General features: G+C 38.4%; 1 protein-coding gene across 1 annotated transcript in view; it reads left to right on the top strand.

Annotated features, from left to right (window-relative positions):
- Window positions 1-14,181, top strand: part of htr4 (5-hydroxytryptamine receptor 4) — a 71,463-nt gene that overhangs the window by 25,074 nt on the left and 32,208 nt on the right. Inside the window, exons 3-4 of the mRNA XM_058396410.1 lie at window positions 2,218-2,331; window positions 6,737-6,937. Of these exons, the coding sequence (XP_058252393.1) occupies window positions 2,218-2,331; window positions 6,737-6,937 (315 nt within the window). The remainder of the gene's footprint in view (window positions 1-2,217; window positions 2,332-6,736; window positions 6,938-14,181) is intronic.

Genomic DNA, 14,181 nt, shown 5'->3' with positions numbered 1-14,181 from the left:
TGTGGGTGCTAAACCACTCCAGGTTCATACATTAGAATATTTTAAAATTAATCAGTTCATCTCTTTAAGGCTGATCATCAGGCTGATTGAGCTTCAGTGATCACTAAGTCATGCCTGAACTGTGCATGCTGTATATGTAGTAGCCAAGTCTAGAATATCAGGCTCAGTTTATTCTCAGTTAGCCATAGCTTTCACTACAGTCCTAATGAACTGACATCATGTTACAGGCTCTATTAATCTAAATGAAGTTTGAGTGAAAAGCATCTGCAGCTCTGAGACTTGCTTGTGCCAAAAACAGAATACTTACAGCCCATTTAATCTTTATGTAATTTGTTTATTTTTATATGAATATTTAATATGCTGTCCATATTGAGTAACTGTGAAAATTAGCACTCGTTGCTCTAGTAATGTATAATAATATATGAAAGAACTACGTAGTGCTTTAAAACCTTTGGTCTTCTCTATTAGAGACACTGAACACTTATCCTTTAAAAACAGCATACAATTTTGACAATTATTTATCAAATCAAACTGTCGTTCTGTTTAACCTGACCTCGGAATTATTCATATTTTAATACATGTTGATGATTTATGGCAAATCATAGACCTCGCTTTGTGCAAAATATCCCCTGTACACTTTTAGTATCTAGCCTGTTGCTGTTGCAGTGACTCTAATGTGATTGGCACAAAGGCCACTAAATGATTAAAATGAGAAATTTGTTTTCCGCCTACTGCACAGTGCTGAGCTGCTTCGTGCCCCATCAACAATGGATCTGGTGTACTAGCTGACCCGAGGGCAGCTCACTTAAAGCTTTGATTAAGCTGCTGTGTGCTGATAACACCATCAGCTCCAGAGCACACCAGGGGTCAAAGGTTTTAGCTGTCACACATACATGACTGTGTCTGCCACGCAAAGGAGTGTGTTCTTCCCGACACCACCTCCATCCTCACAGTCACGGTCAGACTCAGGGATGGCACGAGAAAGAAATGATTCTGTTTACGTAAAGCTACAGTGTTAGAAAAAAACATGGAAAGGTCTCCAGGTCAGATACATCAAGCATCATCAAATCACAGACCAACATGAGGCAACTATACAGTGATAGGAGCTGCAATCAATCAGGAGAGTATGGAAAGAGTTTGTGAGAAAACGAGGCATAATAATTTAGTTAAAAAATGAAGATGGGTACAGGTGTGGTGGAGTTTTATCTTTTAACAGCTAAGGCATTTGATTTGCAGCATAATTTGGAAGGAATGTGAAATGATGGTCAGTCAGTTTATCTTTGCTCATATCGCACAAGTAAACTCTCCAGGGTTTCATTGCTTTGCATATTAGCTGGCATTCTGTTTTGATGTGTTTGACAGGCTGGCCAATGAATAGGTTAATGACTCATCTATTCGGCCACCTCTTGATCTCATTTGCATAAAGTTGAGAACCTTTTGCACCACTCCCAGGCTGCATCCCAAACTGCATACTGCCGTAGTAAACACTTTATCAGTTGACTTTACCCAGTGACTTAAACATATTGGTTTGAAATGTCTCTAAAGCTGTTGATTTGGCACTTTTTAGATTAATATGTGCAGTGGAGAGCATCACGGAATGATAAAAAAGTGTTCAATTAGCATGTAGTGACATTTTCCTACCAACATTTTACATCCAGCAGCTTTAAAGTTTTAATTGGGCTTTTCACCTTGAAGCTCAGCATAATAGGAAAATGATCAGTTACTGTAACAGGTTCAAATTGTGGTGAATTGCTGCTTACTTTCCCAAGATTTATCAGGATCAGGGTGTAAGTGCAGTATGGTGTTGAGCTGGCTTCCTGTTTTCTTTCTTCAAGGTCCGATTTTTCATTGTTCGTCAGATGTGTGTCAGAATACTTAAGCTGCATCCTCATTATCTCTGAAAGATGGCTTCTCGTCTGCAGTGCATTCACACGTGCTGCTTTTTATGCGTATATTTCTGGCCAGTGCTTACATCAAGGTTTCTGCTTGTGTCAAAATTCTTTTATCAGGTCAATTTATCAGATCCAGCCATATGCGGTCCAAACAAGCTGATCAGTGTGCCTGCAGGTTTTATACAAACAATACAACCTAGCAGTTTCCTCGTTGGACCATGAAATGTCAATAAGATCATTAAAAACTGTTTCTAATCAGACATTAGTGAGTGTCATGCTATTGATTGCTGTCAAATAAGTTCTTATCATCTCTATGTTGCCACAGCAACGGCATGGCGAAGAGAATTGCTCTCATCAGCTTCCTGTCGCTGGTCATGCTTATGAGCGTCCTGGGAAACCTCCTGGTCATGGTGGCCGTCTGCAAGGATCGGCAGCTCAGGTCAGAGTCCCTCCTCTTATAACTCCACCTTATCCGTCTTGCACTTTCTCACTCTCTCATCTATTAACCTTACCAAAAGCATCACCTTTTTTATTTATGTACCTTGCTTTGCCCTAACAAAATCCCTACATAGGAATAGAAATTATTCATAGGAATGACATGAAATCAGATCTGATTAGGCCCAGAATCGATTTCAGATTCTAAAAGAGTTTTTATTTATTTAGTCATATCAGTGTTTGTATCAGCTAATTGCCTCTTAAAGAAGCCTAGATTTTACAGTTCTGCAGCATTTTCTCCCTCTCCCCCTCCCACAGCAGTGACTGAAGTTTTGTCCATATAAATATTTTTAAAAAATATATATTTTCTGTCCACATGAAGAGCATTTGTGAAAGGATCTCCATCCAAATGAAAACGTCAAAACAATTTGAAAATGCTCACATGAGCACGTCAGCCCAGTGATAGCATGTCATAAACTGTTCTGTCAAACATGACGAGCATGCGTATTGAGTGTTAGACAAGGTGAACTACTGCTTAAGGTTACCCTTGAATACAAAGGCAACACGATTCTTACCCAAAATCCTCCGTTTGCAGTATGTTTTGTACCACTGGAGCAGTGGATTCAGGAGCAGTACAGCGTACGTCAAATTCACTTATATAACAAATTGCAAACATGTTAGAAAATAAGAAATTACAGATCACAAACTAGCAAATGGTCAGCAGTCATGATAAAGCAGTCAGGATAGTCATAGTGTATACATAACAAATACACACACCCACATGAACATGCACACAAACACACACACACACACAATAGGTATGCACAGGATGCTGTAATGTCAGAGTTTTCAAACATCCACACAGAAAACCTACAAATGTTGGTTTTAATAGCTTTGTTTTCTTATGAAAAGGAGAAAAATGACAAACAAAAAAAAACTCACTGTCACATTCCTAACTTTAATCTCTTGTTTTTATATAAATGATGGATAAAACAACGGCATCAATTACTCAGACTCCGTTCTGTCAAAGTCACATGACCAGCAGCTCTTTCCTTTATTATTGTCAGACAGATTGACAATGCTTCTGTGATTTCTGTCATGGAGTGTCCACTAGACCCAAGTGGGCTTTGTGGGTTTTTGCGGTGACAATTTTTTGCTCGAATGAAAACGTCTGCTTGACTGGACACTTACAGGGTTAGACATATTTTTGAGCACATAATCAACAGCTAAAGCCTTTGCTCTTTGTAAACTCTAGAGACTCTAGAGACTGTTGTAAATCCCAGGAGATAAGCAGTTTCTGAAATACTCAGACCAGCACATCTGGTACTGACATCCATGCCACATGTAAAAATAACAGCTCACATTATTCTCATATTTGATGTGAACATTAACTGAATCTCTTGACCTGTGTCTGTGTGAATGTATGCATTTCACTGCTGCCACATGATTGGCTGATTAGATAACTGCATTATTGTGCAAGTGTACAGAAAAAAAGAAATAGCCTTTATTTGTCACATATACATTATAGCACAGTGAAATTCTTTCTTCACATATCCCATCCTTGGGGGTTGGGGTCAGAGCACAGGGTCAGCCATACTACAGCACCCCTGGAGCAGAGAGGGTTAAGGGCCCAACATTGGCAACTTGGTCAACCAGTGATCTTCCGGTCAATGACCCAGAGCCTTAACCACTTGAGCCACAGGTGGAACTAATAAAGTGTATAACGTCTCATAATGGCATTATGTCAGAAGTCTCAACACTGTGTGGTGTGTGCTTGTGTGATTTCCAGTCACCATCACAATCCACACATGTATTATAATGCAACCTCCTTTCCTTGCCAGATGAACCTAAACTCTTAGCCAGAGGCTAAAACTTGGGAAGCTATCATTCTCAGTAGTCAGCTCTTTGAAGTAAATGTTAGAGGCTTTTTAAAGAGCTTTCCAGTCAAAAATTAGCCTTACATGTCATGTCTGTTGAAACCAAGTCAAAGCGCTAGCACATTCCACTCTGCTTCTCAAATACTTCCCCATTATGCCACATTGTATGTTACGTTTCTGTGCCTTAAAGAGTCTTTCATTTACCTTTCAGCATCTTCCCAATTCTATGTGCATAAATATATCAATAAAAACAATGTATCTATCGACTATTTATAAAATAACAGACTAAATATGGGTTAAAAGGTGTCATTGAGAAGTATTTTAAATGGAAAAAAACCCCGTATATTAATCCCAGGAAGCATGTGAAAACTCTTCCTTTTACAGCAACCCTGCCTCCTTGAAGTGATTCAGGTCGTTTTTAGATCACGCATCACTTACAAATCTTTTGTTAGCTTTCAAATTGGGCTCATTATCAGCTAATGAACCAGCTGAAAGTACCCATCTTCAGTCCCTAAGAGCCACCGCAGAGTTAAATATAGTGTTTGCATTGCTATAACGCACCTGATTTAATTTGAGGTAATTATGGCATTATTAGCTTTTGATAACCTGAAATAGTCTCAGTGGTGTAGCGAGTAGAACCAAATAACCGAAAGGAAGCCCAGGTGGACACAGCGAGCAAAGCGGAGAACTGTTATTTTGATATATTGCGCTTAGCATGTAAACAGGCAAATTCAACTAATATTCCACTTTAATAGATTGTAAATAAATATATATATATAAGTCCATTAAGCATAGTTGACACACCGATCAGGCATAACATTATGAGCACTGAGAGATAAAGTGAATAACACTGATTATCTCCTCATCATGGCACCTGTTAGTGGGTGGGATATATTAGGCAGCAAGTGCCTAATATAAGCTAATTTTGTCCTCGAAGTTGATGTGTGTGACTGAATTAACCAATCACAATTCATGTTTAAATGATTAATCCAAAATATAGATGGTCTGATTTTCTTTACATATTCTTGTTTTCATCTCACAGCTCAAGCCATGGTTTGCAGGGATGTTGTAGACTTTGTACATCCTCTGTACTAGGCTTGAAGGGGACAAATGACATTATGTGACAGTGGTCCAAGCAGTAGGTATATCACAGAGACAGTAGTCAGACTCTAAAAATTGTTTGATCCAGCTGCATTGCTGTTAGTGCTATAAAAGCCATCTGGCATCATTATGCTTTAACAATGGGGCTTTTAATAATAGGCCTCTGTAAACACTGACATATAATCTGATGGTATAATTATCTGATGTCAAATAGACCTCAGATGTGCTATGGTAAATGAAAACTGTCAGTACACTTCATGTCTTCATTCTTGCACAGATGTATATTGTTAGCAGGCAGCTGGTAGTGCATTTTTAATGCCATGCATCTGAACACACGACAGAGTGATTTGAATTTGTTTAGAGGTTCTCAGTAGGCTATATATAGCATAGCTTTTTCTGCAGCTCTCACAGCCCACCCCCTCAGCCCTGAGTTTTAATAGTTATTAATGGAGTGCCACAGGGTCTGGTCTTTCTCAAGCTCTACGGAAGAGACTATGATATTCTATACAAGGATTATCGCGCACACACACACACACACACACACACACACACACACACACATACACCTTAATATTATGCAGCTCATACCTCATTTATTTACATATAAAGTGCCTTGAAGGAGGATATGAAATTCCTTTTATAAAAGAAGCGCCCTCTTACTAACTTTTGTCTATTAACTTTTGTATTACTTAATATAGTTGCTTTTTATGTTTTACATCCATTATTAGATGTCTTTGTATTATTAAATGAAGAATACCTGCTGACGAATGACTTTTTATTAGTGCTGTGTTTCTTTTTGAAAGGGAAATTAGCTGAGTAAAATATTCCACCTTTCTTCTCCCTTAGATTTTGGTGGACTAAGTTAGTGTGTGAATTTAAGATATGAGGTATAGTAGGTCCCATATAATTCTGCATGAGCCCCCCCCCCCGGGTCCAATGTCGGGAGGCAGATGCACTAACAAGGAGGCTAAAGTCTGCAGCCACTAGCGTCAGTCTCTAGTGCACCCCTTGCGATCAGGGGACTGAGGTTTTCCTGCACAGCACCTTACCACTGACTTCCATTATTATACATACTCAAATAATTTTCTCCCCAATTTGGTTACCACTTCCTAAGCAGTAGCCACCTTTATGCTACAGCTGCCAACTTGTGAGGGTGAAGGTCAACATGGTTCCTCTGACAATTTTTCAAACTGCTGCACTTGCAGTATCACAGGGCAGTTTAACATATCCATATCATTATGTTTCTTCTCTTTCCTGTTGATCAATTCCATTAGATGATTAAGTAATTAAAGAGCCAGTGACCATTTTCATTCTTCTTTTACACTGTTGTTGTTGTTGTTTTTTATATGTTCAGTAGGACCAAGAATAGAACTGGGGTTTTTTTTCAGCAAAAGATCTAATCTAAAAGGGCTAATATTTGTTTCTTTCTAGGAAAATTAAGACCAATTACTTTATAGTGTCACTGGCCTTTGCTGACCTGCTGGTATCAGTGCTAGTGATGCCATTTGGGGCCATCGAGCTAATCCATCAGAACTGGATCTATGGCGAGACGTTCTGCCTGGTGCGCACCTCGCTGGATGTGCTACTCACCACTGCCTCCATACTGCACCTGTGCTGCATATCTCTGGACAGGTAGGACACAATCGCACATGCATACACATTTCCATGGCCTTCAAACACCCTTCACTTTTTTTTTTTTTTTTTTTACCAGGCTAACACAGAGAGACACGTTTAAAGATGCATAATAAGCCTCTCAGGTACTTCCAACTGTTTCTCACCGAACATGAGGAGAATTCCATAATAAGCTGTTGTCATGGCAGTCATGCGGTGTTTAGTCATAAAAGCGTTGGCAAACCAGACTTAAATTTTCTGAAGATATGCGTAGAGCAGGATGCTGCTGTTTCCATGGTGACTTTAGTGTGACTCAAGCTGACTTTGGTGTATTCAGCTGCTAAATCAGACCAAACACTGTGATTACGACGTCAATTACGGTCCGCATGATACTTTTAGGGGAATCCAAAGGCATGTCGTTTTTGCAGCTCTGAATCCTTTTATAATGGAGTAGATTTAAATGCAGACTCAATTCTTGTTATAACATTTATTATCTGGAGGCTGTTGATATTTTCTTTCAAAATGAAGGCAGTAAAGTAGGGTATTGTTAGACAAAAAAAGGCCCTATTATTCTGATAATGGCCAAAAGGTATATGGTTTAAGATCATAGCATTCTATTTTTGCATTTTTATGATAATGGGATACAGAACTGTGAAAAAAAAATAAAAATACACCGTAACCATGGGTTACGTGTAATGGCTAATACAGAAATCCAGAGGGATAAATAAAACAAAAATCAATACTAAACAAGAGAAATAAAAAGACTAAAGAACAACACAGTGAACCAGATGTGTGTATTAGTCATAGAGTGTAGTTATTGTTGCTTAGCATGCCAGGGAGGCATAACAAGACTCAAATATTCATACTCTATTGAGCCAATACACAATTTTGATTTTTAAAAACAACTTTTCAGCAGTCCCACTGATCACCAGATACTCTCACTGACCACTTTATCAAGAACCGTAAACACTTACTGATACATGCAACCAAAATTGGACAGTTGAAGATTGAAAAATACATTTTCCCAGTCTTCAGCTGGTTAGTTTTGGTGAGCTTGTGCCAACTGTAGCCTCTGATTCCTGGTTTTGGCTGCCCAGAGTGGAACTCAGTGTGATCCTCTGCTTTTGTGACTCATCCTCCTGAAGGTTTGACATGTCGTGCATTCTCAGATGCTTTTCTGCTCACCACAATTGTTAGGAGTGGTTACTCTAGTTATTGGAGACAGCTTGAACCAGCTCAAACCAGTCTGGCAATTCTGCTCTGACCTCTCTCATCAACAAGACATTTCTTCAAGCAGAATGGAAGTCGCACCAGATTGTAGCACCACGGTTAAAGTCTCTGTGATTACATTTTCCCCATTCTGATGTTTGATGCGGACGTTACTTGAAGCTCCTGGCCGGTATCTGCTTGAATTTGTTCAGTGTGCTGCTGCAACATGATTGGCTGATTGGACAATCAAACTGGATGATTCACCATCCTAATTCCTAATACAATGTAAGATATTTGCTGATTGCATTACTAGCAAAAACAAATGTTTTTTGATGGGTTCTAGGAAGATTTTTCTTGGTTTTGTTCCCTAACCTAATTAGCAACACTGAAAAAAAAATGTTTGCTTAAAATACTGCTTCCAAGATTTCCATGATTTGTTTGTGCATTTTTAAAGCCTTGGAATAAAATGAATAAATAATTCAGACTAGCAAATTAGGTATTTACATATCTGAAATTAAATTTAGTGTAGGCAAAAAAGAAACAAAATATTTTCATGGAAACTGTACATATGTTCTCTTAAATTTTTGGCTAACCATCTATACCACACATTTCAGTGTATAGTCATCCTTTACTTAATGTGCAGCAAGGGTTAGAAGCTCCTGTAATTTATACTCAAGTGGGCTGGCATACATTCTGAACATACACAAAGACAAGGATGCTTTTTAATTGCATGTTTGGACCAAACTGATTTCTCTCTTGTACTGGTCCTCCAGCATTAGTGCAGGAGTGTTCATTTATGATCATGAAAACAGAAAACAAGTACAAAAGGTAGCAATTTACTAATGTTTACCGGAAAATTACTTTGCTACAGGGCAAAATTTGATCTAAGCAATCTTATAGCTATATGATTGAAAACATTCCACCTCTTGAGTATAATATTTTGCATGTACAGCTCTCAGGATAAACGGTCTTTACTGAGGATGCTTCACTTAAATTGGAGTAAATTTCATTAATCAGCATCTAACACAGTGTCTTAAAGATGACATGAGTGGACATCTTGCAGCAGTACAGAATCACTACATTTCAGTGTGCTGGAGTGTCAAAATCAATAAAACATGATCTGTTATACAAGTTCCTGTTGGCTGGTGATGAAGCACAAGCATCAAACATTTCTGCAAACAGACACCAATAAAAAGAAGAATCATTGTGTGTTACTCATTAAAATTAAGAAATTCAGACAACTGAAGTACAGGAAGTTCATCCCTCATGTAAATTTCCTTACGGCTTTGAAAGCCACTGTACTAGCTAAATAAATCTAGGCTTATTTCTTCACTATCTGTAGGACATTTTGTCATTTTTCTTATTTCTTCCAAGTAGGCGGACTGTATAATGGACTAGTAAGTAATTACAGTAAATGAATAGATGCTGCTTTTAAAGAACTAAATTAACTAGACCAGCAGGACAGGAGCTATCTTTGTCCAAATGTCTTTAGTGCTTTCCCATGTATGTTTTTTTTTTTTTTTGTGTGCTCAGGTCCGTTGAACCAATTTGTCCAAGCTTACCGTGTGTGCATTCATCTGTTCTCCATTATATGCTAGAACATTTAATCTTGCAGCCTTTTTTTCTGTAGAAATAAACAGTCTGGCACCAATGATAAAGGAGGAAGGATTAAGTATTAATGCACTTCTGGAACGAAAGACTTCTTATCTGACCTAGGTATGCTGTAAAGAAGCACTATAGTTGAACAAGACTACTCTTCTTCATTCCAGTTTTACCAGTTTAACTGTGACTGGTATTTGAGAGAGAGGGAGAGAGAGAGAGAGAGAGAGCACTACAGAGAGAGGCTTGTGTGTCTTGCATCTTTCATAGCCTGCAGTTACAGAGATCTTTTAAAAATCTGGCTTGTTACTCGGGTACACAAGGGCAGGAACAGAAAAGAAATAGGTTTGAGATTAATAATATACTAAGTGGCTGACCCTATTTCCGACTCTCCGTCTCCCTTGTTTTTATTTTCTCTCCATTTTGTTTTTGTCTCCCTCGTCCACACAGAATGTTTGTAAGATAAGCCTATAGAAATGCCTTGAATAAAAGTGACAGAGCATAAATGGTTTATTCTAGTCCTCCAGGAAGAGTAGCAATTTTAGGAGGAAAAACCCCTTTCTCTACATTACTCATATGTGACAGACTATGTTCTTTACTTTGTGTGTGTGTGTGTGTGTGTGCCCAACTTTGTTCATTTATACCAGCAAACATTGCTGCAGTTTTTGTAATGGGACTTATGTTTGCCAGAAGGTTCAGGTGAATTTCCTGAAAGCTCAGCAGCGGCTGGCTGGTTATTGCTGTGATGAATGTTGAATCAGGCTTTTTGGCCATTTTGCAATTCATTTGGTAAAGTGACAGTAGGCACTATGGGAGTGGAACAAGAGTGTCTTCTGTTTCTCACACTGGACGCATATTATCTCAGGCATTTTTTAGCCATTTTGCAAATTGTTTGCTAAATTGAGCGTACACACTGAGGGATTAGTACAATATATGTCCTGATTGACTGTCCTTCAGGCACACCAGCTTTCTTGTTAAGCATATCATTTCGTTTTAGTGTATATGAAACATGTGTGACATTCTTAGCAGCAGCTTATTCTCTTATTGGCCTGTGGAACTCCTTTCATGTCTCACAAAAGACATGAACACAATACAGAAGTCGCTTCTTTCCTGTTCTTCTCTCACTCTACCTGCCTATCCAGTGACACAGACTATTTTTAGAATTAGCTAACTAGTGGCACTTGACTGGAAATGACTGTGCTGATTCAGTATACTCATTGCTGCAATAATATTCAGTCCTGCAGGGCTATCAGATATGGAATCTCCAACACAGCAAAAAATCATTAATGATAGATAGATAGATAGATAGATAGATAGATAGATAGATCGATAGATCGATAGATAGATAGATAGATAGATAGATAGATAGATAGATAGATAGATAGATAGATAGATAGATAGATAGATAGATAGATACTTTATTCATCCCAAAGGAATATTCAAAGGGAAATGTGCTACGTGAGTCAAAAACAAAGTTCTCAAAAAATGAAAAAGTTAAAAAAGTCTTAAAAGAAATAATAAATCAGTTTATATAATGCCTCCATTGTTTGTTTTTCTCAATGTTATCTACCCCAACACATGTTTAGACATTTAGTTATTTCCTGTTTAACTCACACAACATTTCCTATATGATAATGAGTGGCTTAACAGGGAATAGCCGATTAATCTTTTGTTATTTTTTGGTCAAAGCTTTCTGACACAATCGAATGTTTATAAAAACAGCATTTAATTAAAGGTTTTTTTTAGTTATTCACAGGAGATATCCCTGCTGGAAACAAAAACACCCCAAACAATCCAAGTTTCAGATTTACAGACATTAATAAACATAGTCTGCGACAGGCTTCCCTAATTACCCTTCTTTCTTCTTTTACACTGTTGTTTTGTTTGGCAGCATTGACTAAAGTTTTCTGCCAACCACAGGGTTTAAATTACTGTAAATATTTAATAGTAATGCCACACTTAGTCCATTAAAGCTTCATTAGGCAGTGTAAACCACTGAAGGCCTTGCTATTGATTTTCAGACTAATCTTGTGTACACTGGGATAGCTTTTCAAGCCGGTTTCTAGCAGTTTTGTTAGTGCAGATTCAGTATGTTAAGTATGTGTCTGTAAAGGAAGGTAACTAAATCAATATTTTGTAATTGTTTTTGTTGTACTACTGAATAAACCTCAGCTAAAGAATTCAGTGCTACTGCATATCAACTATATGTTTAATCACTATGTAATGTAATATGATCATAATCAGGAAATGTATTCAACCATGAGTTTATAGCACAGCTTCCTTTCTGAGACACTTGTCTGCCTCCTGGAATTCTGCGATCATCCCTATAGACTTCATAGAAAGCCAATAATTGATGTACCTCGGTTTTTCTACTTTAGTGAGTTATGGGAACAACTGTATGTACATTAGCACTTTGAAAATCTTGCGCACTTCACGGATAAAATCTCACTTGGAATAGCTGCACTTAAAACTTAAAAATGGCGGCAATCAGTGTCTAATGTAGTAGTCTCCTGATTCCGCTGCTACACATTGCCCTAAAGGCAGGTGAAAAGTTGAGCAGAGACATTCTTAAGAGTTTTATTTTTAGTACCATAACGGACGCAGATATGCATTAGAACCTTCACAGCTGTATAGCTTTATTGAAGAGTCATTATTGCTCACTTCACGCCCACAGCTCAGACGTATGCTTTTCATTTGACTGCAGGACTTCACTTCAGATTGAGCTCTTGTTCTGTGCCATGCAAGCTTAAAGCTGACTTGTTTCCAGCCTTTACTGATTCACAACAAATGCACAACCAGTTGCTCCTATATAAAAATTAACCAGGGTAGTTCTATGTCGAAAATGTATCACTGCTGTGTTTGCTCTTTGTCTGATACCTGCTACTTGCAGCACAGTATATAATAAAATAAGCCATGTTTTCCTCTGACAGCAGTCTTGCTATCGCCATGCAGGCTCCAAGTAACACAATGCAGTCCGTGGTGCGCTGGTACATGCAGAGAGACTAATGTGTGGGTCGTGTTTCTGATGGCCTGCTGTTAAACACTTGCCCCTTTTGCACTCACTCAAACTGCCAGCTACACACATTTGTCACAACAGAATGATGCATGATTTGTGGTCTTGTTTTTTTGTTTTTTTTTTCCCCATCACAATACACTAAAGAACATGAACGCACCCAGTGGTTATTGTAAAAACCAGCTTCTACCTTATACAAGTCATTTGTGAAAGGACTATATCTAAGATGGCATTGTTCTGCTTCAGGGTGTTAGTAACAGTGGATTAGTCAAGCAAAAAAAAAAAAATCTCTCGGTTGGTTAGAGAACTTAAAAAAGTCAATTATCTGGCCATTACTGAGATTTGAGCAGATAATAAAAGCCTGCTTCACCATGAAAGCCCAGTGGCACAGAGATGAGACATGGTTTACAGTACTGCACAAGCCTCTTTGCCCGTGTTAAATGTGTTGTGATGAGTATGTGTCAGGAGTAGGTAAACAGGAATCACAACACACACGTGCGACAGCGCTGACAGAACTGGGTCAGAGAAACCAGGTTAGAGATTTTTTTTTTTTACTGAAGGACCACTGGGAACACTGTCCATCATGACACCAGGCAGTCATTTCCTCTCTTAATTGTAAGCCAGGCTGACCAGTGAAACAGTCTGAGCAAACTCAGCCAGCTCATCATTCTGTAGCCTCAGAGCAGCTAAGAGCAGAACGAAGGTATCTGAACATCTAGAGTGTTCAGCAGTGGACAGATCATCAAATCATTAGCTAGTCCATGAAAGAAGCACAAACTCTGAGCCTATGCTTATATGCTTGCAATTTAACTAGGCTGGAAATGGCAAATAATGTAATTTATCTCCAAAACTTTGCCGAGCAAATTATGTGCATTAATAACGAGTCTAGAACCCATGCTAGGGACAAGTATGAATCCTCTCCTGATAACCTCACTGGTGATGAAGCATTCTGTGTGTGCCCTGGGCAAAACAGCAAAACGTTTTAGGCATGTAAAGATGTGTGTTTTTGCTTGAGGAAGTGAAAGTGACAGGGTGGTGTTGAAATTAAATAAGATCTATATGATATAATTGTCATTTCGCATTCGTCATCGTTTCCAAGCGAGCTAATTATATGCTTAGTAAAAAAGTCTTGGTCCAGTAGTTCACTACTATTTGCATATGACTTCTTTTTTTTTTTGACAAGATGTTATAGGGAGTGTAATAATAACAGCAGCCACTGTATTGTGCAGTATGCCATCTCTGATGCACATCTGAGTTATTTTTACTGTCAGTCTTACAGATAGTACGACCCATCACAGACATCTGTGCTATTATATCAGCAGCATTTCTCCACTCGCACACAGTCATCTCCCTTTGTTCCTGCAAAATAGGAGTGCTATACATTCATCAACAACTTCCTCCACACCAGACTTACTTTTCTCACATTCATGTGGATATTCTTTCA

The sequence above is a fragment of the Hemibagrus wyckioides genome, linkage group LG08 (assembly GCF_019097595.1).
Source record: "Hemibagrus wyckioides isolate EC202008001 linkage group LG08, SWU_Hwy_1.0, whole genome shotgun sequence".
Taxonomy (NCBI): domain Eukaryota; kingdom Metazoa; phylum Chordata; class Actinopteri; order Siluriformes; family Bagridae; genus Hemibagrus; species Hemibagrus wyckioides.
Note: the sequence above shows the minus strand (reverse complement) of the source record. Positions and strands in the feature narration are given on the sequence as shown.